The 26,826-nt window shown below is 37.4% G+C and overlaps 1 protein-coding gene and 1 long non-coding RNA gene across 5 annotated transcripts in view; both read right to left on the bottom strand.

Moving 5' to 3' along the window:
- LOC139976753 (uncharacterized) overlaps positions 1–26,826 on the bottom strand; it is a 101,680-nt gene that overhangs the window by 62,906 nt on the left and 11,948 nt on the right. For all 3 annotated transcript variants that reach the window (XM_071985479.1, XM_071985489.1, XM_071985498.1), the window contains exons 3-6: positions 10,459–10,566; positions 9,582–9,671; positions 2,950–3,066; positions 860–1,123 (exon numbers count right to left, since the gene is read on the bottom strand). In XM_071985479.1, the coding sequence (XP_071841580.1) occupies positions 860–1,123; positions 2,950–3,066; positions 9,582–9,671; positions 10,459–10,566 (579 nt within the window). The remainder of the gene's footprint in view (positions 1–859; positions 1,124–2,949; positions 3,067–9,581; positions 9,672–10,458; positions 10,567–26,826) is intronic.
- LOC139976781 (uncharacterized) lies at positions 14,414–18,828 on the bottom strand. Of its 2 annotated transcripts, XR_011796257.1 has the most exons (4): positions 18,397–18,828; positions 17,874–17,959; positions 17,213–17,327; positions 14,414–16,282 (listed from the first exon to the last, which is right to left on the bottom strand). It is a non-coding gene; the product is annotated as an uncharacterized lncRNA (long non-coding RNA). The 2 variants fall into 2 exon arrangements; XR_011796256.1 differs by lacking the exon at positions 18,397–18,828 and having other exon boundaries at positions 17,874–18,331.

Raw genomic sequence — 26,826 nt, 5'->3', positions numbered from 1 at the left:
ATTCCAAATGTCCCGTACGTCACACTGCAATTTGAATTTATGCAAATTAGCTGGCGGTAATTGTTCGCATAGGCAAAAAATTTTTTAAAAAATGTGAAAATCTGAGACTTCAATAATTCAGCTTTAACATGACACCACATTTAGGGTGCTTTAGTAAAGTTTGAAAATTGGCTTCTAGGGATACAGTACAATAAGCTTGGACCTGCCCTTTATACTTTAAGCATCACTTATTCCCATCCTTGCACATATCATTCCGAATCTTTCAAGTAGATTACTTGATTTTGTGTTAATATTACATATATAATATTACATATATTACATATGTAAGTACATATGTAAGTACATTTAAGAGTGTATGAATTTACTGTTAGATTACAAGTCAATCTAACATACAGCTGCAAGTCCATAATGTTGAACCTAATTAGCATCTATTCATTATAATTCTAGGTACTTGAACATACATTTGATATGCAAGGAACACATAAACTGTCGAACCTCACTTCCAACATGAATATATATATTTTCTATCAAACATATATCATATGCAAGCACATTTATTATCTCATTATGACATCTCAACAATTTTTTTAGTTTCATGAAGTCTGTCAGCTAGCTCTCATGATCTTCCTGTAATGAAATGCTAGCACCATGTGCACAACATCTTATCACAGGTATTAAACATGTTACTCACAGTTATATTACCATAGCACGGCTTGCATAAGTGATAGAATTCCTACCAGCAGTATATACAAACCATTGATACCTAGACCAGTAACCTGTTTTTAAGGTACATTATCAGGGAAGATGACCATTACTTGGTTTATTTGTATTAAGGAATGATTTATTACTTTATACTTACCAGGATCATCATCTATTATTTTAAAAAGGGTCAAGTGATCATGATCCACAAAATAGACCATTGATGATGATGGTTGTGGATCACGCAAGAACAAATTAAAGTTTTTACTGATCTTTTCTTGGGTCAAATCAGATATAATAAAGACATTCACAGGAGTGCAGGGCTGTCCAGCACTAATCGTGACATCCTGAGGAGTGTTGAATGGAATGTTCACATAGTCAACGTCTGGCAATGCTGGGTCTGATCCTGAGTATGATGTGTACACTGTACAGAGAAGATACATGCACAGCACATTAATTAAGTAACCAATCAATGTATAGGGAGCTATAGAGTTGGTTTTTTAACCTTTACTTGAAAGTTTTCACATGTGAAAGCCTCAATATTACAACAAATGCTCTTCTCATGCAATAGACTGCTGTCAGATGGTAACTAGTTTACACAGAGTAAAGGATAAATATAAAGACTTTTACCTCCACTCATCAGGTCAAATAAGTTGGTTGTAGCAATTAATAATATCTGATACAATTACGAAGATACCTATTAGTTATTGATCAGTATAGTCAATACAGACTGCTCCAGGGAATAACAGTGCTTTTACACTAGATCCAAACCAGACGGCGACGTCAGGATCTGATCCTGAAGTACTAGATCATGGCGGTAGCGATCGAATAGTTCAGATCAGTTTGGATCTGAATCTGATCCTCCTATTTTGATGCTGGCAGAAACCAGGATCTGATCCAGACTTCCAGATCAATTTTGCAATGTAAACACCCTCGCATCAACAGTGACGCAAGATATCCGCGGTAACAGCATTATGTCACATGTATTAACTCCTGTGAAATTCCAGTCCTGTATCATGCATGTGCTAATTCCTGCGTACATCGACTGCATGTGGGCCATTAAACATAGCGTAGTAGTATTGTCATCCTAAGGTTATGCAACCATGACAAAGTTTAGAGGTATACGTACTACGCGATCCGAGGCTGCTCATGACACATTTCCATAACCGATAGTTTTACCAACATCCGGTTAAAAGATGCAGAGGATCAGAGTACAACTCAAGTGTAAATGTGCCCGGATTAATGCATAAGGTTACCCCATGAAATGAAGCCTGGTAACATCAGGGAATCTGATCCGGATCTAGTGTAAAAGCACCCAAAGTCTTTTCGTATCACATTGCAAAATAGCCATACATAATGGTCAAATTGCTATATATGCAAACATATAGCAGTGTTTTACACAGGGAGATCATGTACTACTAAATAAAAACGTAACTTAGGGACTTCAATACTGCTACACAAAATTTGAACACTAAATTATTCCCTGTACTCTGTTGTCAGTGTTTTAATTAACCTGTAATTAGTGTCAATGTCTAAAGTCATTAAAATTAGTGTTAAAAAATCAAGCATGAAAGGTACAATAGGTAGCAAACATACTATGCAAATGATTCATATTAAGACTGATTCATTTCTAATGAAAAGGTATCTGAAATAACCTATTTTACCTGTATTAAACTGACATACTATTTCTCTCAAGTAGAAGAGATATTTTTTTTTTAGATCTAGTTTAACCAAGATGCAGTTGATAATTATAAAGAAAGATGAAAACCAGCCCCCCCCCCCTCTCTCCAATTTACCACTCTTATACCTGTCAAGTTCAATGCATGTGATCAATACAGTACACAGTAACTAAAGAGGCCCACAACAAACAGTTTGATAGAAAAACATTTGAAAGACAACAAATGATGAGACTCAGCAGATAACTTCAACAAATAAATTGAAATTATACCAACATTAAAGTAGCCTGACTTTTATATCACTAACAATGGCTATCCAATTGGAATACATTACAATTCAACAACTTGTAATAATGAGGCTATTATCTCTTGCCTGTAGGTTTCAGTCACCCTTGCCTTGAGATGATATAAGTTACTTTCATATTTTCTTCATTTTCAATATATTTGCATCCATGAGAAGTCTAGTCAAACCATTTTATGTACTTTTATGTTTTTGCCAAATCAAATCACAATGCATTCACAAAACTTACAATACTTTGATCTTCTAAAACTAAAGATAAAAATAAGCCCAAACCTGAAAGGGTTACTTCTTCTGAAGATGGTTGTCGACAGACTTGAACGGTAACTGCTTTTTGTCCAACATCTCCTTCAGTTACTGTTATCGCCCAAGGACTCAGATATGCAGCAATTGCTAAAGGTGTTGAATATGATGAACTTCAATATATCTCACAAATTAAACTGAGATCTAAAATGACAGTTAGGATCACTGAGGTCTATTTTGAATACATTCTGTGTAAAATATAGAAGTTGAAACTTGTTCTATTTTTTATTATTTGAGATGTTCAATTAAGAAAAAACTTACAGCTTTAAAGTAGATTATAAAGCAATATGGTGACACAAAAGGAACAATCAATTATCTCTAGTAAATTTTGTAAGCCTCATTTTGTTTTTGCTGTGAAAGCTCTTTGTCTTGATTACTTTGGAAAAACCCAGAAGATTGTGTAATTTCTTGCCTTATTTTAATTTTTTTCACCTGATAGGTAACAGATTAAAATGTAACCATAGTTTTTAAGTAACCACCAAAAACATCACAGAGATTCAGCTCTCTTGACAGTTACAGAGCCACAGTATTTGTAACAATCACTTGTTGACTCCAACCAAGTAGAATATTGATGAGCAAAGTCTACATTCTATGCAAATGTATTCCTATGTGCAGCATTACAGGTCTTTCAGGATCACTGTGATGCCATCAAAATGTTATGTTCTTCACCAACCAGAGATACCAGTTCATTTCAGCAACGAACCAACACTTGGTATTCTATGACTCATTCATGACTTTATCTTATTCATTGCAAGTATTTGAAAACTTTTCAATGTTCAACTCTGCTTTCTGTAGACAACCTCTAACAACCAAATTGAGCTGACAAGGAGCAGTTAAAGCATCTCTGTTATCAGAAACAAATGCAACTAAAGTATTGTGCAATATTTAACAGATTTCATGGTCTAGATACTTGGTATGTACAAGATTATAAATCAGTTCTTTTGTCTGTGGTTCTACTGACAGTGTGGGTCAAGCTGAACTGGAAAAAAATCTGGAAAAAAAACAACATACTGTACCAACAACAGAATTCTGTTCATACCAAGTTTAAGATTTATCAAAAGCTTTACCATCCAATAAAGCCTGTTTCAAACTGTTCGGATTTTGACCACTTCTCTGCTAATACAACCTTTGACCCTAATTAAAAACAATATCAGTGAAGAACTCATTAAGAGGCATCTACATATAATATATCATCTAAATACATAAGTAAAAGACTCACCTATAAAGTTGAAATTAATGAATTTGAAGGTTTACAAGGTTTGCAGGTTCTCAAGTGACCTTTGACCTTCACCAAAAACAAACCTACCACTCATGAGACTATTGAAAGATGGACTTGAGTTTACGATGTTTTCATGTTATGACCACTGTTGACCTCAAATGACATGACCGTTACCAAAAACAATACCAGAACCAAGAATCCACAGAGAGGCACCTACACACATACTATGAGATTGATCAAAGGTAGACATATTGAGCTACCGGGTTTACATGGTTTTGACCACTGGTGGACTCATATGACCTTTGGCATACATCACAAACTGCGATAAAGATAGAAACACCGAGGGGCATGAACAACTCATCTATTTGATTCACCAAACCTTTAAATAATTGTTGAGTGAGCTTGTTTACAAGCTTTTCATATTTTGGCTGATGGTGACCTCAAGTGACATTTGACATCCACCAATACTATAAACAGTCAAGAACTCACTGGGGAGCATCTATGTACAGTACTAAGTATGACGTTTTTGCATGCTACACATGATGAGTTATTGTGTTTACAAAATGAGGAGTCGCAATCCAGTGTTGTCACGAGGTCCTTCTGGTCAAGTCTCAAGTCAAGTCTCAAGCCACCGAGGGCAAGTCTCAATTAAGTCAAGTCTCAATTCATTATAGTATTGGATGTCTGAGTATCAGAAACCTTTAGTAACTCAATTTTTAAAAGAACAGAACTACATAGTACTTGGTGTTGAAGTAATATAAAACATTTTCCAAAATGCCAAAGTGATGAAGGCTTTCTTTAATCTTGTCTCCATTCCAACCGCCATTAATTAATTATTAATTAAATATCAACTTAATGTCAAGAACCCATTACTCTGTATTGGGTTCTTAGTTTGGTCATCCTGCTAGTTGGAAAACTCCAAATCTAGTAATACTCACACTGAGTGTAATCATGATGCTTCATCGGTGAGCTCTCTTTCTCTAGATATTTCTATCAGTACCTCTCTCTCTAATTAGCCTAAATTACCAACTCTCTCTATCTTATAAGCCTACATTATTATCAACACTCTCTATCTTACTAACCTACATTATCAACTCTCTGTATCTTATTAGCCTACATTATCAACTCTCTGTATCTTATAAGCCTACATTATCAACACTCTCTATCTTACTAACCTACATTATCAGCTCTCTGTATCTTATTAGCCTACTTTGTCAACTCTATCTTATTAGCCTACATCAACACTTTCTATCTTTATTAGCCTACATTATCAACTCTCTGTATCTTATTAGCCTACATTATCAACACTCTCTATCTTACTAACCTACATTATCAGCTCTCTCTATCTAATTAGCCTACAATATAAATTCAATCTAATTAGTCTATATTATCAACTCTATCTATTAGCCTACAATATCTATGTATGCTATTAAGATATCTAAGAGAGTCAATTGATACTATAGGCTAATAAGATAGGGTTGATAATGTAGGCTAATAAATTAGAGTGTTGATCATGTAGGCTAATAAGATAGTATTGATAATGTAGGCTAATAAGATAGAGAGAATGTTGATAAAGTAGGCTAACAATAGAGAGATTGTTGATTTAGAGAGATTGTTGATAGTTGATAAGGTATGCTAATTAGATAGAGAGAGTTGGTAAAGTAGGCTAACAATACAAAGATTGTTGATAATGAAGGCTAATAAGAGAGAGTGTTGATAATGTAGGCTACTAAGATATTATTGATAATGTAGGCTAATAAGATAGAGTTGATAAATGTAGGCTGATGATATAGAGAGCGTTGATAATTTAGGCTAATAAGAAAGAGTTGATAATGTAGGCTAATAAGATAGAGAGTGTTGATAATGTAGGCTTATAAGATAGAGACATTTTTGATAATGTAGGCTAATGAGATAGAGAATGTTGATAATGTACTCTCTATCTAATTAGCCTACATTATCAAAACTCTCTATCTCATAAGCCTAAATTATCAAGTCTTTCTTATTAGCCTACATTATCAACACTCTCTATCTTATTAGCCTACATTATCAACTATTTCTTATTAGCCTAAATTATCAACACTCTCTATCTCATCAGCCTACATTTATCAACTCTATCTTATTAGTCTATATTATTAACTCTATCTTAGTAGCAAATATTTTCAACTCAATATCTTAGTAGCCTACATAATCAACAATCTCCCTATTGTTAGCCTACTTCATCAACTCTCTCTATCTAATTAGCCTACATTATCAACTCTCTCTATCTTATGAGCATATATTATCAACTCTCTGTATCTTATTAACCTAAATTATCAACACTCTCTTCATTTACGTTGAGTCCCTAATCTCTACATCACTTGATATCTACTGATCAATTCTCTACTGAGAATTTACGGTTATCATGCTACACAGTTCATGACAAAGGGATCAACATTGCAGATTTTTACTAGGTACACAATAAATAGTTATATACAGCTTTGGCATTGTTAATGGATATAAGAAGAATACAGAGGAATTAGTCATCTTCAAGGCATATATCTGACCCTTGTCAAATGCATTAATTACACTGCATTTCTAGAGTATCTTCATTCAGTTGTAGCAAATATATTTGATTTGACAATGAATGTAACTTTGCAAGTAAAGGACCACATTTACAATTCTGAACACTCTCTTAAACAAATGTAATAGTGACATGCATGCATACAATGGCATACTGTTTATTCTGACACACTGACTGTGTGTTAATGAATATCATCCCATGGTGACCGGACAACTCACCCCTGGACAATTACCCCCCGGACAATTAACACCCAGATAACTCCCCCTGGGCAAATACCCACCGGACAATTCCCACCCAGACAATTCCCACCCGGAAAATTCCCTTCCCAGAAAATTCCCCCTCCCCGGACAATTCCCATCCCGGTCGTCTCCCCTGGACAATTTCCCTCGGACAATTTCCCTCGGACAATTGCCCACAGATACTTGTCAATCGGGAGCACCCAATTGGGATGATTTTAATACGCTAATTACCAATTAAAACTGTGCGTGTGTACGATATTATTTTATATTAGCATAACCAACAGGCCCAACTCACTTGAGGAAAAAATAATCGCGAAGTTAAAGATACGAACAAGTAGCAACAACCATGTTAAATTCATCAAAAGCGTCCTGATTTGTACTGACAACCATGTAAAATTCGTTAGCAACAACGTGAAATGCAGCATCGGTAATGCTATTGCTGTTTACAGAGCGATTCTGATGCTGATGTCAACCGTACCGCACTGCGCGTATACGAGAGCAATATTTTTTCCCACGATCCTGAAAACGGAGGAATTTCACACAATTTAGATTTGATTTAAAGAACATACATCTAGTGTAAAATAAAGCATGAAATAATATTGCAGAAAATAGAACTTCATTAAATCAATGAGATTTCAAACTGGCGAACAATCGACCACCAGCTTCACTGGGACTCAAACCTGCAATGGACCTTCTGCTTATGTGCAGGCTCCTTTCTTCCTCTTATATTGGAAGAAGAGCCCACTGGCTCGGCCATTTGATACATTTAAAAAGTGGTGTTTGTTACCTGATCAAACTTTTAAAGCTACACTTGCAATTAATGATATAAAAAAAAATTACGTATTCAATGAATCAAATAAATGAAAGTAATATAGTGATATTAATATGGCTAAGTCTGAATGATAAATGTATCTATTGTTTGATGATTTTGATACATATACATCACTCTCTAAAATAAAAAATTGAAAATCAATCTAAAAGACTGAAAGTAGGGACCAATGGAAAGTTGGATTGAAAAATTTGAATTGAATATGATTGAGTATCAATATATTAGATTGAAAATCTCAAACATTTTTCAATTGAATTTGATTGGTCACTAGTTTCAATCTTTTGAATTAAGAGAGCACTCTTCCCAGAGAGACAAGTTTGAAAAACTTGTTTAAATATTTATTCTTCGAGCAGAATGGCGTACTTTAAGAGTGGTACATTATGACATGCATAGGTCATGTTGAAGTGCCGAGATTGCTGGTGTAGCCTGCATTATGTTTATCAAGAATGCATGGAACTATATAAACGCTCCCGAAGCGCGCAAACCATGCATGCGAATTGCTAAAAATATTATAGTAGAACATTTTGTGCGCGGCGAGCGCACAGAGAATCTGTAGTTGCTACTACCATGCATGGTCAACATAATGAGCAAATGAAAGTATTATGACATTAACATTGCAGCTAATGCTTGTGAAAGCGCGCGGAAAATTCTGTGGTAGCTAGCTAAAATGCATGCGAAGAGAGATAAAAGCTATCACAGTATCAACCAAGCCAGAGCACGCGAAGCGCGCGAACATTTCTCTGGTCTGGCCATCTATCATGCATTCAAATTGCGCAAAAACTAACACAAAACGCTGAATATTCTAGTTCTGTCAAAAAATACACATGTGGATGCAAGCATATGGCCACTTATAAAGATGGTGTAAACGTTCTCGAAGCGGGCACATTGTTGAGGTGATATTAAGTCATATACACCTCATCCCAATCCCTACCAAAATGTAACTTTTTAAACTTGTGATTGGTCAGGGGCATGTGCAGAAATTTCCACATGGGGGAGGGGGTAACAAAATGTTATGAAATGTAATGATCGCCGTCCTGGGGGAGGCGTCTCAGTGGAAATTTCCGAGGAGGGGGATTGTCCGGGGGAAAAATTGTCCGGGGGGCAATTGTCCGGGGGAAATTGTCAGGACTGGCAATTGTCCTGGTGGGAATTGCCCGGGGGCAATTGTCAGGGTTGGGAATTGTCCGAGTGGGAATCGTCCGGGGGGTAATCGTCTGGGGGAAATAGCCCATGGGGGAGTTGTCCGGGAACCCATCGCTTACCTCACTAATGACAAGTTGTCAATGATCTTATAGCTCTCCCTGTGACCATCAAAAGGAATACAAGACTTTATAGATCAAATTTTACCAGTTTTCCTTGCTTACAGTTCATTGGCAACAAATGCCTTACAAAATCATGTTAATATTTTATGATAAAAGGTGACAAGTGAGGTTACTGTGACATTTAAATGTTCCCTTTGTATAACCAAACAGTACATATTAATAAACTTGAAACTGGGCAATATATTTGAGGTTTATTGGTATCAACTGCCATTCTATGATATGCAAAACCCCATTCTGTGAACATCAGTTTATCACTAAACAACTTGAAAAAATTAAAAGGGAAAAGTCCACCAACTGGAGCAGGATGTTTAACTTGTATAAATCTGCAGCATACTGACTAATATTCATGCAATGCTACCAAATACTGTACGTGGACACAACATCTCACAAAATGAAACAGAATTAGAATGATATATGAGATACTAAGAATACTAACCACTCTCACATTGTGGACCTGCAAAGTTTGCATCACAGTTGCAGACATCACCAACACAGGTACCATTCACACAAGGATGGTTCTGACAACCTAGTAAATAGTGACAAAGAAAGGAAACATATGATATTGAAATGGTTTTGTTACAAAGCTTGTGAGTGAAATATTTGGATGATTGGAGCAAACTTAGACTGTTTCTGTTAATACAGGTATGAGAACTGTTACAAAAAGCTGAGTAGAGATGGTCAAATATTTGTACATTGTGCTAATTATCCTGATTGCAAAGGACACACCTTTAATTTTTCTTCACAAAATGTTAAAGAAAACAAAGTAAACTGCACATTTTTCCTTCACTCTAAACATTATCAGAATAAACATGAAAATATGTTCAGTTAGAACTGAAAATACACAATAACTTATATAATCATATCAGGAGAAAACATAAAGCATGACAGAGATTATGTAAAATATGTTACAGAAGAATGATAAAATTATGTCAGTACATATTTCTTGTGTTACCTATCCAGTTTCAAGAACTAGGGCTAACAACACCACCACATTGAAAATAGCTTGAGTTGACAGAGACCCAAGCTTTACTTAACTTTTCTAACATTATACTATGTAAGACACTCGCATGCATGCAGTAGTAAAACACCCTACCAAAGAGTGGTTAACTGTGTATGGCCTGCATTACAGATTGTCTTGGGGCTAATGTCGAAGGTAATCATAAATAAATGTTTGATGATAAATGAGGATAAAACAGCACAAGTAATATTCAACATGTTCATTTTAAGCTGAATAAACCATAAATTTTATAATAACATCAAAAAGAAACATAAAGCAAGATAAAGATGATGTAAGATATGATAAAATTACATACCGAATGCACAAAATGGCTGAACTGGCGATCCTGTTTGACAGATGCACACGTCTGGAGGCCCAGGCACACAAGTACCTCCATTGAAGCAAGGATAGTTACTGCAGTACACTGTCAAGAAATATATTATTCAGTAACATTACAATCAGGTAAAGACACATTTATGATAGCTGGTTTATGTGACAAAATATGATCTTATCTTTCAATGGAATTAGAAACAGATTGACCAACTCTCTGACAATTTCTCTGAAACTTGGGTGTGCTTGATACAATATATAAATAAATACTCATAGTGTTTTAGGTGTCCAGAGATTAATTGACACTACAATGACCTGCTAAGCTGTAGTGAACTTAGTTCACATTTAAGGACTGATGTTCTCTACAGTACAAACAAGGGAAATAAAAGATCAACATTCCTACATAGGTATTGTCTACCTGTTACAGTATGTTAAAATAGCCTAGCACAAGTAGACCCTTTAAACTAACAACCCAAAGTGAAGACTATATATTTTATGTTGGCCTTCTATTACACAGGCTGAAGTATAGAGCCTTTGAAAGCATTGAGGCTGCACTTTGCTGACCCGTGGTACAGTCCATTAAAAACTGCAGTATGTGGTAAGTTCTCCATCATTTATAGAACTTTATAGATTGGTTGATGTTTTCAGTATTTGACTTTTAATGTGAAAGTGTACACTAGTCCTTACACAATTTACAAGTGTTCAATACATTAGGCCCATTAGTACTAACCATAAGAAAGCAAACTTTAATATCAAAGAAGGTTTTTGCTGTTGATTTTAATTGAAGGGATTTCTGGCATCACTTGCAATTACAACTCATTAAGGGACCAAATCTTGCTTAAGTTCAAAGATGCTGTATGTCTCATGCTTCACAGCTTAGTGTATTCCCATTAATGGCATAAATGCAGTACCCAAGTCTTAACAACAGCCCAACAGGCACTATGGTTCCTGCTTTGGGGAATAGTAAAGTGTTAAATTGTATGTCACCAACCAATATCATAATATTTATGCCCAAATGCATGTAGCAGAGCTATTAATCAACAACTACATTCCAAGTTTGGATATAATCTGATTAAAGGTTGTGGAGTTATAGCAATTTTAAAACATTGGTCCCTCACAAAGAAATTGGGCCAGATAAAATTTTGCACGTACATGGTCCCAAAAATATTTGGCCCAGACAAAGTGGCTTAAAGATATATTTGCCCCCAAACATTGAACCCAAAAAAGTGTGGGCCAAAATAATGTGTCCCAAATGCATTTGAGGTGGAAATAAAACGCTGAACTAAATAAAAACATGTTTGCCAAGTATAGCAGAGATGTACACAGGCGCGTAGCCAAGTGGGGTGTTTTGGGTGTTCAAACACCCCCCATGGCCCAAGTGCCCAATAAAAATATATGCAGAAAACACCAGTGACTTGGAGAGATACGCTAATGATAATTATCGCACCCTCCTCCGGGCCTCACTCGAGTCTCTTCCATTTAGTGCCCTCAGCTGCAACGAAATGCAATAGGTTCAAGCATGGGCAGGAAACTCATAGTGAGTCATAGCGATGTCGTAACAGTTGCATCGCCATGTACAATAACGTTGTAGCTACCGGCTATAGCTCAAGGGTCACGAACATCATATGTATGGAACGCGAAAACGGCAACGTTATGTGATGACAACTTGTGGTTATTGGTTATTGGTTTGCCGTTTCCGCGACGTTATGTGAAGACAACTTGTGGTTATTGGTTTGCCGTTTCCGCGATGTTATGTGATGAAAACTTGTGGTTATTGGTTATTGGTTTGCCGTTTCCGCGACGTTATGTGATGACAACTTGTGGTTATTGGTTTGCCGTTTCCGCGAGCGAACGGTGAGCTGGTGACAACTCCTCATGCGGTGGTGTTGTCATGTGGTGTTGTCGTCATGTGGTGCTGTGTCATGCGGTGCTGTTGTCATAATAAAATAATAGGGGGGGGGTAGGCGGTACGCCATCTAACGTGCCGATTGGACCGGCGACAGGGTCTTAGCTAGCAATGCGTCTCGCCGTCTTTGAGACGGCTAGATCAAAATGAAAGACGGCCGAATTTGAGTGGGACGGCTTTTGAGACGCCAATAGATGGCTCTGTAACTATTAGTTATTTGTATGTACTGCTCAGTCAACGGGCGCCGCACGTTTAAAATGAGGACACAACACTGTGAAATAATCACTGAAAAAAACCCTGACAGTCGATCCTCTCGTTATAACAGCTTGGAATACAGTCCAGTCAACAACACAATATAAAAACCTACACTCAATAGCCAACCACCTAGCTAGCTAAAAAAAAATTGTTTCGTCGCTTGATCATTTTCGCACACCCGTGTATTTGTATTTATTCTTTCCAAGCTAGGTGTTGTGTATCACGGTACTGTGGAAAGAGTGAGCTAATATTGACAGCTGCTGCGATGTTTTCCTTATATACCTGAAAAGGAAGGAGGGAAAAGTTTTGCGTCGTAGTAACGACCATGCAGTCTGTCTAGTTTCAAAATGGTGCGAAATTTCTGATTAATTTATATTAATGTTATATTCATAGGCGGGGGGCTACAGCCCCCCAACCCAAATTGTTGGTGAAAATTCGGGCAATATGCTGAGAATTTTTCGGGCAACTACTGAAAGAAGAATAATTTGCAATGTGTTTTTCAATTATTTTGGTGAAAATGTGGGTACTAATATGCTGAGAATTTTTCGGGCACCTACTGAAAGAAAAATAATTTGCAATGTGTTTTTCAATGGTTAAACTGATATTATCTGTATTATCGTTATTATTGTAACGACTTCCCCAATAACTATAACCAATATGGGAGGGTAATAACACGGAAAATATAAGCAAAATTTTTTGCGCGCTTCGCGCGCATTCAAGGTCTTATTGTGCATGTCATATAGGTATTCATCGGTTATCGGCATGTGATGTAATAACCGATGAATGCCTATGTGATAGCACATTAAGATGTTGAACGCGCGCAGAGCGCACGAAAAATTTTGCTTATATTTTTCGGGCAAGTCGTTACAGCCCCCCCAAATCAAATTAGGCTCATACGCCTATGGTTATATTGCGCGGGTTCGAGAAATCATTTGTCAAGGCAATACAATAGGATGTATGCAACACAAGCCATCTTGCTTCGCAGTTAGTATGAATATCAACCTTTTTTTCATTACGGTCGCATTGGCGATGACCATTCTCGGCTGGGGATGATAATTTCTGGAAAAATTAACGATAGTCGCCAGACCTATAATACTGTGGCGATCGGTTTTTGCAACTGAAAATTTCACCAATACTTTACAAAAATAACGAAGGTACCCGCCCGACGCGGTACTACCCGGTTCCTAATTTACTACCCGAATCCTTTGCAAAGTGTGATTTTTTTTTGCAAACCGATGGTTAGGCAGATTTCCCATTGACCAAGTTAGTGTGGTGTAAGGCTACCATGTGGTCGAAGATAACAACAATAACGAAAGTATTCCATTGATATCTTATAACTGCGTCACAATTTCAGCTAATAAACAGACGGCTAGGCTAGATTACCCACATTGACTTAGTGTGATGTTAGGCAACCATGTGGTCGAAGTTGTCGAACGTAACAGCAATAATGAAAGTATTCCATGGATATCTTATAACTGCATCACAAATTCAGCGAAGAAACAGATGGTTAGGCTTGATTTCCATTGACTTAGTGTGGTGTTAGGCTACCATGTGGAAGAAATGATTGACTCAATCGTTTATTTCAAGGAGAGGTTGACAAGGAATTTTACGAGATGTTTATGGGTTATAGACGGGATAACAAAACAATAATCAGCGCAAGTGGCTTTTTTCTAATCGTTTATTCCAAATGCGATCAAATTGCGCGAATCGCGCAATCTAGTGGCTAATGCGAACCCTGGGCCTGCATATAAGTACGGTAGTCTGTGGTACTATAGTACCCTTACACAAATTTCTAGTACCCTTTACATGCATGCGTATTTCTTGAGCATGTTTTTTGCGCGGGGATTGAAACAATACATGTATGAAAATGCCCTCCTTACATGCACTATGGCATGCGTGAAGCATGTATTTGAAAAAATTACATGCATGTAAATGAGCTACATTACATGCTCCAGCAAATACATGCTTAAAGCAGGTATTACTCAATGTTTTATACATGTACATGCTTAAAGCATGTTTTTTGCGCGGGGTTTGAAACAATACACGTGTGAAAATGCCCTCACATGCACTATGGCATGCGTGAAGCATGTATTTGAAATGTTTCATACATGTACATGCTTAAAGCATGTTTTTTGCGTCGGATTTGAAACAATTCATGCTTGAAGCATGTTTTTAAATCCATTGCATGCACTAATGCAAAGGAAATATACATGCATGTATTCCATGGAAATACATGCATGAAAGTATTTGCAAATGAGGCAATGCTTAGAAATAAGGTAACATTAAATAAAATACTGGTTAAGAATAGACTACTTACAAGAAATGTGAAGATTTAGACTTCTTAAGAAACAAATTATGAAATGCAAAATCTGGACTGAAAGCACCGAACATGGAAAATCAAAGTTTTATTTATGTTGAAAACATATACTAACAAGTGTAGTGAGAAAGGCAAAGTAGAGTTATCCTGGCAAGCTAAAAAAAGTATATGCAAAACTGAAAAATAAGGAGTTGGTCACATGTAGATAATGAACGGTAGATATAATTATGAACTGGTATATAGCTGATAAAAAATATAATGCAGATGAGCTAAGAAAGAAAGCACCTTAAATGCAATTATACAAGTGTAATAAAAATGGTATATCAAAACGTTACATATGCCCATTGGGCACCCTTAATTGTGACTACATTTTCCTCACTATAGATGTGTAGTGTTATAGTATTATAGTATAGTACACAAGTATACTGTTGTAAAGGTACAGTAGTAATGAATGAATCATGTTGAAAGATAAGATCTGGATACTCAAAACACTGATCAAGTCATAAAATTTGGCAATGTTTATCCAATTAAAGAATGGATTGGAAGCTTACAGAATGTTGCATCACAGAATGGCCACTCTGTATGCTATAAGGCACATATATAGAATATATATTTGTCATAAAATTAAGGCAAAAAGAAAACATGAGCAACATTAATATAGTTAAGCTTCATCAAAAATATGTGAACATTCTAAAAGCATTAAATTTGGTGTAAAACATAAAACAAATTACTAACTTGGTCCATTGCTGACTTCTATTCCTATAGGCTTGGTAATTTGTGGAGCCGAATAGCAAATTAAGAACAGAGTAGAAAACTTTCTAGCAGGTACCTATAAGCCAAACACTAGCTTTTCAAGATTTTTACAGCACATGCAACTCATCAATTTCTGTGAACTTCTCCCAGGGCAAATAGGGAATATCTACTTCACATAACTCACATACAAACAAAGTTCGTATTAATTAAACTCTACATTTACACTTGCAAAGATATTGGCATATCAAGATTAAGGCATATTTTGTAAATATTCATATGACCCAAAACAATAGGGATCATACATTTCCCCAAGCCCCACATGCAGTATATGTCAGATATTATGTTTATAAGCTACAGTATTTCTCAATTATCAGAGTTGACACTTTTTGTAAAGTTTGTACATACATGGCAAACATTTCTCGGTGCATTGTACCGTCTGCACTGAAAATGCGCCCGCTACACCACTTGACAAACGTGACCCCATGCTGCTTGCAGACCCTACAGTATGAATCATGCTGTTCGCAGCCGGTATTCTACTGTTGTAGGCATCAAGGCGTGGGGCAATTCCATGACAGAAATCTGAAAAGAACAGAAACAAACATATAGATAGGCTATAGATATTTAGTATAGAGAAAATTCACCTTTACTCCAAAGAAAAATATTATTAGAGAAAACCAGAGAAATAAGATATGACTCATAACTGACAAATAAGTAGTGTTTTAGGAAATAGTATTTTCTAAAACATTACTCCCTATTTGTCAATTATGAATCATATCGTAGTTCTCTGGTTTTGTCTAATAATATTTTATATATATATATATATATATATATATATATATATATATATATATATATATATATACTATAGTGATCGGACGTTTTTATATTTTGTTAGTGACTGCATGTCTTTTCTGATTGTGTATGTAGTGGATGTTACTGGCCTAACTAGGCCTAACTCTATGGAATAACACAGAGTCACGGTAGTATTTCGCCCAGGATTGAACGAGAAACATGGATTTGGAGTTGGGATATTCACAACGGAATTTGGTTTACTGCTAGGATATTTTTTCCTGTGTATGTACTTTGGATATTAAAACGAGTATGTTCATGTATCCTACCCTGGTCGAATTGGGCCTACCAAATTGAAATCGAAGCAAACTTGATTGTTTGCCCAATGGAGATGGGAATTAAATACCAATTCATACATGTGATGCATTTACATTATGAATGATTCAAATTTTGGCATAGAAATTTGTTTGTGAAGTAAACAAAAAACTTATTCCTGAGTGTGCACCTAGGCTATGATATCACACCTGTATGCTTCAAGCCTATTCTTGGTATAAAATTTGAAAACTTCAAATGTCAATATTCGAGAACGAAGCATTAGATTTGAATGTAAGTTTTACCAGAATGTTCAGATTATAGTACTCTTTGATATAACTTTTGGCTGGACAATCCTTTTCAAATGGCAAAAATGCCAGCATAATTGGATGACTATATATGACATACCTCAAGTTTCACTACTCTCGCATTCTTGGACAAAACTGTCTTCATCAACCGATGTCTCTGATGGTGCAAATGCAATGCCATCCAAAAATGAAAATTCTGGGTCTGAAAAACTTGTCTGTAAGAAAAAGTATGAACAACTTTTATTAAAGTTATAAGCAACCTCAGGCCTAGAGGAAAGATGATGGATGCATGGCTGTGGAGTGTCATTCTTCCCTTAAAATGAGGGAGTATTATTCAAAGAGTTCTATCAATTGTTCTGATTCAAGCCCTTGCAGCATATAAAAACAAAAGCAAAAAAAGAAACAAAGCAAAGATGGTACAATTTACATGGTATATCAACATCACTTCCCCAACACCTCTACTACTTTAAGTTTAAAGATGAACAATAATGACATTTTACATTACTCTCTGTACAGTGGTTTATATTTGAATTTCCTTCAAACTGGGACGTTGACTTTCAAACACAAACCGTTTCTTTCTGCTGATTAAAGAAATTTCTGGTTGAAATTGCTACTGATGAGGCAGTTTTTTGGGAAATCTTTGCAGGATGCATATTTATAGCTGATTTGAAGGGAAACTGTACAGAAAGTTGTGTATCTCTCAACTACCTACCTATCCTCCTTTAAAAAATGCCTCTAAAACAATACTACAAAAATCTAACCTGTTTCTTGTTGCCAAGGAAGGCTTGTTGGCATTCCAATGCACCTGTCAAGCATTTCAAGAAATGCAGTTCCTCACAAGTGACTGCTGTAAGGAAAGAGCAAAGGTTCTGTGAAATCTTCTTGACATAAATTGAAAATGTTTGTTAAAACTAGCTTTTTTCTGTCAAAATATGTCCATATATCAAAGAAAACAATAGTAAGACAGAAGAGGTGACACAGCTGAAACGATGCATGTAACCAGAACAACAAAATTGAAGGTTTATCTTAATGCATCACAATATCAATGGAGCAATTGCAGTTCATATTTGGACCAAACAATTTCAGAAACAATATATTATCAATTTGACCTTCCGTGATGCATGATCCTTCCAATGAATGATGTAGCTTCTAATCTTACATTGCACGTCTTTTAGTTTTTCAGGATAAGTAAAAAAAAACAAAGTAGGCCTAGGCCTAGCCTAGGCTAATTAAAATAAAGAAAAAAATTAAAACATTATGACAGCTTGCAAAAACATTACTTACATGGTAATTTTGGTTGGGGCATACGTTGATACCGTTGTAACTCTCTCCTGAGCTCATCTTCTTCGGTCCCCAGCAAACTTCCAACATATTTGCACTTCTTCTCTTGCTGGTAAACGACTAACGTACTGAACCACGTACAATGCAAGTGGTATAATGCAAGTGGTAGGCTATAGTATAGGCTACTACAACATGACCGAAAAGTTGATATTCGAAAAATGCACTCAACTAAATCACTGGAAATAATGAATCCAAACTGCTTTAAACACTAGATCCGTTGACAGAAACAATAAACCTTGATACTAGAGTGAACGCGACAGGAGGTGTTCACTAAACTGAGCAAAATACAAGCAAATTTCCGAAGAAAGATGATACCGACAACACGCCACTGATGTATTCCGATATCTATATACTGTAACTATCTTTGAAAGTGTATGTTTTACCGCCGAAATTGATAGAGTCCCGATGTTCCTTGTAAATGTGAACTGTTATACATTTAACACGAAACGAATCTATTTGGTTCGTGTTTTGTGGGTGAAACAGGACAGGTGTAATTAATTAAAATAAATTTATTTAGAAATTGTGGGTTTCTGTTTTTTTTGGTATCGTATTTTCCGCTTTAGAAGACCAGACAAAATTAAAAAATAATAAATAAACGTACCGGGCACGCCGTCTGCGGTACGGTCGGTCATTATGCATATTCATTTTGTCGACAGCAACGTTAACTTAACTTCGACAAACTAAACGTAAAATAGTATATTGTACTGTACTAAACCAGTAGGAAGGCCCGTGACTACTTTGCTTGGAAAAATAAAGTCGCAATTTAAAGGACGTTAATATTAACAATTTCGAAGAAGCAATAAACCTTGCGCAAGATCGTGATACATGGCGGAGGTTAATCACTGAGCATGTCGGATACACGAGACTCAACTTTCTACTAGGCCTACTACTGTAGGCTACTGTGTGCATATCGCGCGATATGTACAGTATAGACCTTGTCCTTAGACTTTTAGAGTAAGTACGGACGACGTTACTTCTAAGTTCTATGCTCTAAGAAAATTCCGGAACATTTGTCGATCAATATTGAGGCCCACAATGCCTTCTAAATATAGAGACTATTTCAGGACAAGCAACCCGTTTAAGTGTGTGCCACGAACCACACGGTGGCGACTAAGCTCATCTCAGTTAGACGATTTAGACAATGGTGATGAGATGCCTTACGTTAGGCCCAATATTAGTGACACTACTCTGTTAGTGTTGCCATTAGCCCAGCTAGTAGTAGTACTAGTTCTACGACTAGTCTGAATACTACTATTACTAACGTTGGTACCACTCAACTCCCAACAGAAGGAATCAATGAAGGAAATGGAGCTGAAAGGTTGTTAAAATGACTTTTTTTACTTCAGTTATGATGGAACTGGATGTTTTTCCCACCATGAACAAAAATGTATACAGCCTGTGGTATTGGTAAGGCTATAGGCTGCCTACAGAAAACCCAGTGCTTTTTATTAGTAGGGTAATATTTTGAATAGGCCTAGGCTACAGTATATCTTATTTGTATTACTATTACTGTCTTGGTCCATACCTAGGCTTAGCCCTGTAGCCTAGGCCACCAAAATTACATGTGCAGGGTATACAATTAAGCTTCTTTAAAGTTAGGAGCATGGAACTGCCCTTAAAATGCATAGCTGGAGGCGGGGAAAAAAAATTGGGGGGCTAGATCATACTAGTCTAAAGTATTTTAGTAGTAAATAGTACACAAAACAATACCGTGGTTCCCGTTTAGTCCAAAGAGACATTCCACGTATTTCTCGTAAGACGGTGAACCTTTTCTTACTTCACTCTCTGCAAGAGTTACCTGAATACTTAGATTGAAGGGCTCGTGTTCAGTGCTCAGAAGGAAGAACAATTACACTTAAGTTGCCATTCTATTATTTTTTTCTTGGGGGGAGGGGAGGAGTTGGGGTGGAAAACAAGTTGTTTGGCAAAGAACAATCTTAAGACTTCTTTGCTGTGAGTCACGATGTAAAGCAGAAGTTTTGTTTATGCAGTAGCAGGTATGTAGCGCTTGTGTGTAACGTGGCAAAAAACTGCCAATTTCTCTGACGAAGGATGATGTATCCAACAATAAATGAACACATATTAATCTTGACGTTGCACCACCCAACCAAAGATATTTTATTTCTGCGTATGATTTTGGTTGCTGTTTGTGTGTGCATGGATTTCACTGATGCAAAGAATATTAGTTACATTGCTGAGGTTCCCAATCTGATTAAAAGTGATTGAAACAGAGGGCCCTGTTTAAGTTACGTATAACATAATATTTTTATTGGAAAGCTGATTCTGATCAGTATTGTTTGGAGAAAGAAAGAAATTAACACAACAGGAACACTGTAGATATAAATGACTATGTGAATAAAATTGTGAATTCAGTACAATGCAGAAAATTTTTATTCTTGTTCACAATTGATTTTCAAACTCTATTGATAGTTATTTAATTTTTATATATACTAATTGTGTTCATTGAACGGTACACACCAGTCGAAGAGATGCATAATATAAGTACTGTATAAACATGAGTACAGTAAATGGTATGGTAGTCGAAGGTTTTTTGCTTGCATGGAGACCCAATATTTACCAGCTCTGACAACTCTCTCAAAATACCACTGGCTATGTAAAACAACATCTATGGGTATACTAGACTTTTGTTTACATGTACCACCTTTTTAATATTTGCCTATCATAAAATTGCAAAATTTTGAATGTAATTAACCCCAATGAGTTAGAAGAGTCAGTCATTTTAGGCTCAAGTGAATGAGCTGTTTGTGGTTTTTGTTTTTTACTGTGTAAAGACACCAATCGTTTATATTCTATTTATAAGCTGCAATATTTTTGTACACAAAATCCATAAGGTTAGGTCATGACCTTTTCGTTGTGAAACAATAATTTCAACAAGCATTTCCTATATGTAAGGAATTTCATAGTAATCTGAATGTTATTCTTCATTGTACAGTGGTAAAATCAATTTGAAAAGTATTTGTTGTAAATTGCTGTGGTAAGCCTCTCATCTTTCTTTCTGTCTTAATGGCTGTCGTTCACTTTTGACTCAAGAGGGCATTGCGTATCTCTTTGGAAATTTGTCAAACCTTTACCGCTTTATTCTACGGCGCAAGAGTTACCTGAATAATTAGATTAAAGGGCTCGTGTTCAGTGCTCAGAAGGGAGAACAATTACACTTAGGTGCCGTTCTATTTTTTTTTCTTGCGGGGGGTAGGGGTGGATGACAGAAGTTGCTTTGCAAAGAACAATCCAAAGACTTTTTTGCTGTTAGTCACGATGTAAAGTAATGCCAAATATAGTTTTTTCTTTTGTCTACAGTACTCAAGGAAGTCGTACTGTGCATGTTACACTTAGCTGAGGCTAAGTCTACCAGAACAGGAAAACATCAGCTTTGGTGAACATTCAAATTTGTACATTTTCTTGAAATGTACTGCAACTAATTTTATCTTTTTTAATTCGTTTGTGTGTATATATAGGCCTCAACCATACTATTTAGTCTCAAAGTGCAAGCAATTGTGATCTAGGGATGTTATACTTGACTTCAAAAGAACGTAAAGGTCATAGCTTGGCTTGTGCTGTTAACACAGGTTTGTCTTGGGGGACATAAGTTTTTATCTGCGGAATGCAAACTTTTTCGGGCAGATGCGTCCCTGGAACGGGCGTTTTGAATTCCTAGTAAACTAAAAACATTGGCTGACATTTTACCAATTGACTGTTTACATTTGGCCACCCCAAAAACATTTGGTGACCATAACAAGGGTTGTGACCCCAATTTGACTACCAGGGGTGTAACATAGAGTACTAGTCCATTTTACTTTCACCAACATATTGTAGTAATGCATTAGTGAATGTATAAGTGGTAAAATAAGTATTTTGAGAGTGCAGGCAATACCAAATATAAACTTCAAAAAGTCATACCGCATCATCCTGTAGTTTTTATAAAGTTTTTAAATTTGTCATCACAGTATGTAAAGTTGGAATCAAGGCACAGTATGAAGCATGTACAGAAGCTAAATACACAATGGCATTTCCTTATAACTCATGGGAGATTACCAAATCAATGCTTTATATTTCAGGGTGCTCCATTTAATAACATATATCACCAATGCATGAGGTTACTTTAAACAACCAGCTAGCTGAAATTCGAAAAAATGAATGCTTGTTTGCATCTTAAGATGTCAAGAGCTCATCTGGAAAAGAAAAATAATCAAACTCTTCATTCCTACCAAAACTTATTGTGATAAAATATGATATAATCATCCTATATACAGTATACAATAAAATTACATCCAAATTGACTAATTGCATGAGTGCAATTGTAAATTGATCAAAGTCCAAAATACATGCACTGTAAATTTGAATACATGCACTATGAATTTGACAAAGTCCAAAATACATGCTTCACAAGCATTCATAAAACAACTAAGTCCAAATACATGTTTGACAGTTTGGTTACATGCATGCATACACCAAGTTACATGCCCAATGGACACTTATATTGCTGCGATACATGCTTAGTGTAAGGTTTACACGCATGTATTCGAATACATGCATGCATAAATACATGCTTCCTGGATGCATGCATGTAAATTGTATGAAAACAGCATGTGTAGAGCATGTACATGCATGCAAATTGCATGTTTTAGCCTTTTCATACAAGATACATACAATTTACATGCAATTTACATGCAGTTTACATGCTTTAATTTGTATGAGGGTATAGTAACTGTTTAAGAGCTAAATTGGATATTTATATGGTCTGATCCAATAGAAGTGGAGAGCAAGCATAATCAGCGGCGGCAGTGTGAGCTAGTAGTAATGTTAATTATATGAAGTACAGTAATTAACAAGTTAATGAAAGAAACAAAAGCAAATAGAAATTATTGAGGAAGGTTTTATACCTTATCTTACACCTACGTATTTGAACATGAAAACATAAAGTAAGATATTTTTCACCGTACCCATTTTGTTAGAAAATAATATACATTAGCCTATTATTTTAAAATCAAAATGTACTACGTAGATGTCAGTGGCTCGTACGAGCCACTGACATCAGTACTAACTACAAGCTTCAAAGTTCAACGTTAGTAGTCAGTACCGTGACAGTAGTGCTACTCGATGTTGAGCCTAGGCCTTTTTTTGTACTAATATTTAGCATATCGAAGTGGCGATCACATTTTCATTCTGGGCCACCAGAATTTGGAAAAAAATATAAATGTAGTCGCCACAGAATTTCTTCCTGGTGACCGCATTCAATGGGGAATGAAAAAGGGTTGAGTATGATTGTTACCATGGTAATATATGAAGACATGAGCTTTTTTCGTGGATTTCCTTGATTTCTTTTCCGTTAATTTCTAACAACAGCGTTACTGTATCATTTGATCCGTCATTCGAATGTTTTTCATTACCGAATCGATGCATATCCAACCTGCAGAGGGACAAAAACTATTATCCTAACACACTGTAGCATACGCAAACTGGAGCTTATACCGCAAATTTTTCTCTGGATTTTCATAACATTCCCAACATTATTGCAACGATATTTTCATAAATTTCCCATGATTTTCAATTTTTTTAGTATCATTAGAGAAGTGACAATTGAGGAGAAGTGTAGTGCTGTAGCTGCTGAATATTATTCCAGATTAAAACAGACCATTGTGTACATTTTATGAATAGTAACATTTTAAGTATGGGTCGCCATGATTGAAAGAATCAAGTAGGGTGAAAACGACAGGCTAGGCATGTGGCTTCAGTGTGCATATTTTGGCGTGAAACTTTGCTTTTGAGTGTTTTAATCAATTTAAAAATCTTTATAAAATTATAAAAGGCACCAAAATGTTGTCTTTAAACCTCGAATTTCTCAGAGCTTCTGTGGGCTTGGACCCCTGTACCCCAACCAGGGCGTTGCCCATGGACCCTACCACAGGCCCTAAGGCATGCCCATGGACCCCACCTATAACTGTGTCGCGCTGCAAGCTGACTGACGCCAACGGCGTTAGTATAGTATCACCTACAAAGTTCAGTGATTTTTTTTGTACCCCAGGCTCATACCTGTATGGATGACATTAACAGAATATAGGCATATACTTATTAGATACACAGTAGGCTATATATAATTGTAATATATCAATTACTATCAGCTGTTTTCATGGTGCACTTTTGCACCTAGTGTTTTATAGCACTTTTTATGTTTGAATTCCCCCCAAAAATCATGATGGCTTAGGTGTTTTCACAGCTTTCTAAGCATACTGTACTTTTAACCCCAATTGTGTCAAATAAACCATTGATAGGGGCTGGGCTTCCAGGGGCCCTAAGGCGGGCCCCTGGACCCCACCCGTTATAGGCTTCGCGCAGGCGCCGAAGCACTCAGTAACAGATGAGACACCCTATTTGAAATTTCTGGCTAAGACCCTGACCGGCGAGCGTGTTTATTTTTTATAAGGGAATACCTGTGATCATTTTTGGATTGTTAGGCAAATCCGCACATTTTAAAGTTTGCGGGTAATGGCTTTACTGCCGAGGGGGGTGGCTCTGTTTTGAGAATTTGCAACAAGCTACCACTGGTTTTCAAAATAACCTATACGCCCCATATACAAACACGCCATCTTAAAGAAGCGCTATTAAAACACTGGCACCTAATCACGGAACACGATGAACTATCAAAAGCTTTTCCCGATAAACCAATGATTGCTTATAAAAGAGCCAAAAATCTAAAAGATCATCTCGTACAATCAAAATTTACGAGTTAAACGGAATCGGAGGACACCCAAAGTCTTGACGATACGCTACTCGACGCTTTAATTAATGTGCTATAATAAAAGCCTATAAATGATATAACTTACTGGTTTATATATTTACAAGCGACCCGCTTACCTGTCTCCCCACAACATTAGCACCACATTCTACCGTGTCTAGTATGCCCTGGTAATCTTTTAACACTGTGCACCCTCAGTGACCGGCCACTTGCGGTCAATGCCCTCCTTCTCATGAGACCACTTCCCTTCCAAAGTGGTCCCTAACGCGACCTCTGGGGGGTGGCGGGCAAACCCTGCCACCCGCCGAGCTCGCCGAGAAGAAAATCTTACGCTAACAAAAGCTGCTGACGCCTCCAGGCATGGGGGAACCCACCCCGAGAAGTCGAGGGGGGCCCCCCTCCGTAACCCCGTAGGCGTGCCTACCACTAACCTAACAGAGGCCTAATTGGACAAAAACGACGAGGCCATTACTACCTTAGATGGTAAACTGTAACTTGGAATACCAAAGTAAGGAAAACCACTCACCGAAAGACAAGGAGCCGTAGGCGAACCAGTGGATGGCGATGTCTATCGAAGAGAACGTGTGGAGTCATGAGTCAGGTCGAACGACCGCTCCACCGTCCGGCTGTGTCCCACCTCCCTCGGGGGAGGGTGGCGGGAAATGGAGACAGGTAAGCGGGTCGCTCGTAAATATATAAACCAGTAAGTTTTATCATATTTACTTCGCTCCCCGCTTACCTGTCTCCCCACAACATTAGCACCGAGTGGCACTGCCCGATGGTGGGAGGCCCGAGGGGTGGGACCCCCGGAGCTCGCATCACCGAGCGACCAAAGCCGAATCGGCCTGTAGTGTGTCCGATAGGTAGCAGGCGACGAAGCGATTGGAGTCTTCCAAGCCGCCGCCTTGAAGAAGTCTACTATCGGAAAGCCTGTGAACAGGGCTGTAGAAGCTGTGAGACCCCTGATGTCGTGAGCCCTAGATCTGCCTGGACCTGTAGCCAGAGGGCGGAAAGTTTCCACCAATCAGCGGGACAAGGTATCCTTCGAGGCTGCTGAGTAAGGCACTCGAGGGAGGAAGAACAGGGATGTCGAAGTACCCAAGAGATCTTGTGTTCTGTTGAGGTACCACTTCAGTGCCCTAACAGGAAAACCATAGTCTGTCCTCGGGGATCAAAGAGAAGGTCTTGATCTCTGGGATGATGATGTCTCCCGGTAGGAGAGCCCGAACCTGGTTCTTGGCGAAGAAGGATGGGTCGGGAACTATCCGCACCTCACAAACCGTAGGATCGTAAGGCGCCTTAGTCAAGGCGTGCCGTTGTTGCCTGGCGTGGAGCCGTAGAGGAAGCCCTGATGGGAAGGCGGCAATAGCCGAACGATAGTTCTTGATCGTCGAAAACCTGCTTCCCTTCTTGGAACAGTGTGAGTAAGGGGTCGGCGATCGAGGTTAGAGGGGCCATGGTAGGCAGAGTCTGTCTCGTTTGGCGTACTCCGAATCTCCATAGGCGGGAAACGTAAGTCGCCACGGTTGTTCTCCCTCTGGCGGCGAAAGTCCTTTCTGTCTGAGGGAAGACTGGACAATTTCCAGGCAACTAATTGTAAGCCCTTGCTGTCTGGGTGA

The sequence above is a fragment of the Apostichopus japonicus genome, chromosome 2, assembly GCF_037975245.1.
Source record: "Apostichopus japonicus isolate 1M-3 chromosome 2, ASM3797524v1, whole genome shotgun sequence".
Classification (NCBI taxonomy): Eukaryota; Metazoa; Echinodermata; class Holothuroidea; order Aspidochirotida; family Stichopodidae; genus Apostichopus; species Apostichopus japonicus.
This window is presented reverse-complemented; position numbering and strand designations above follow the sequence as displayed.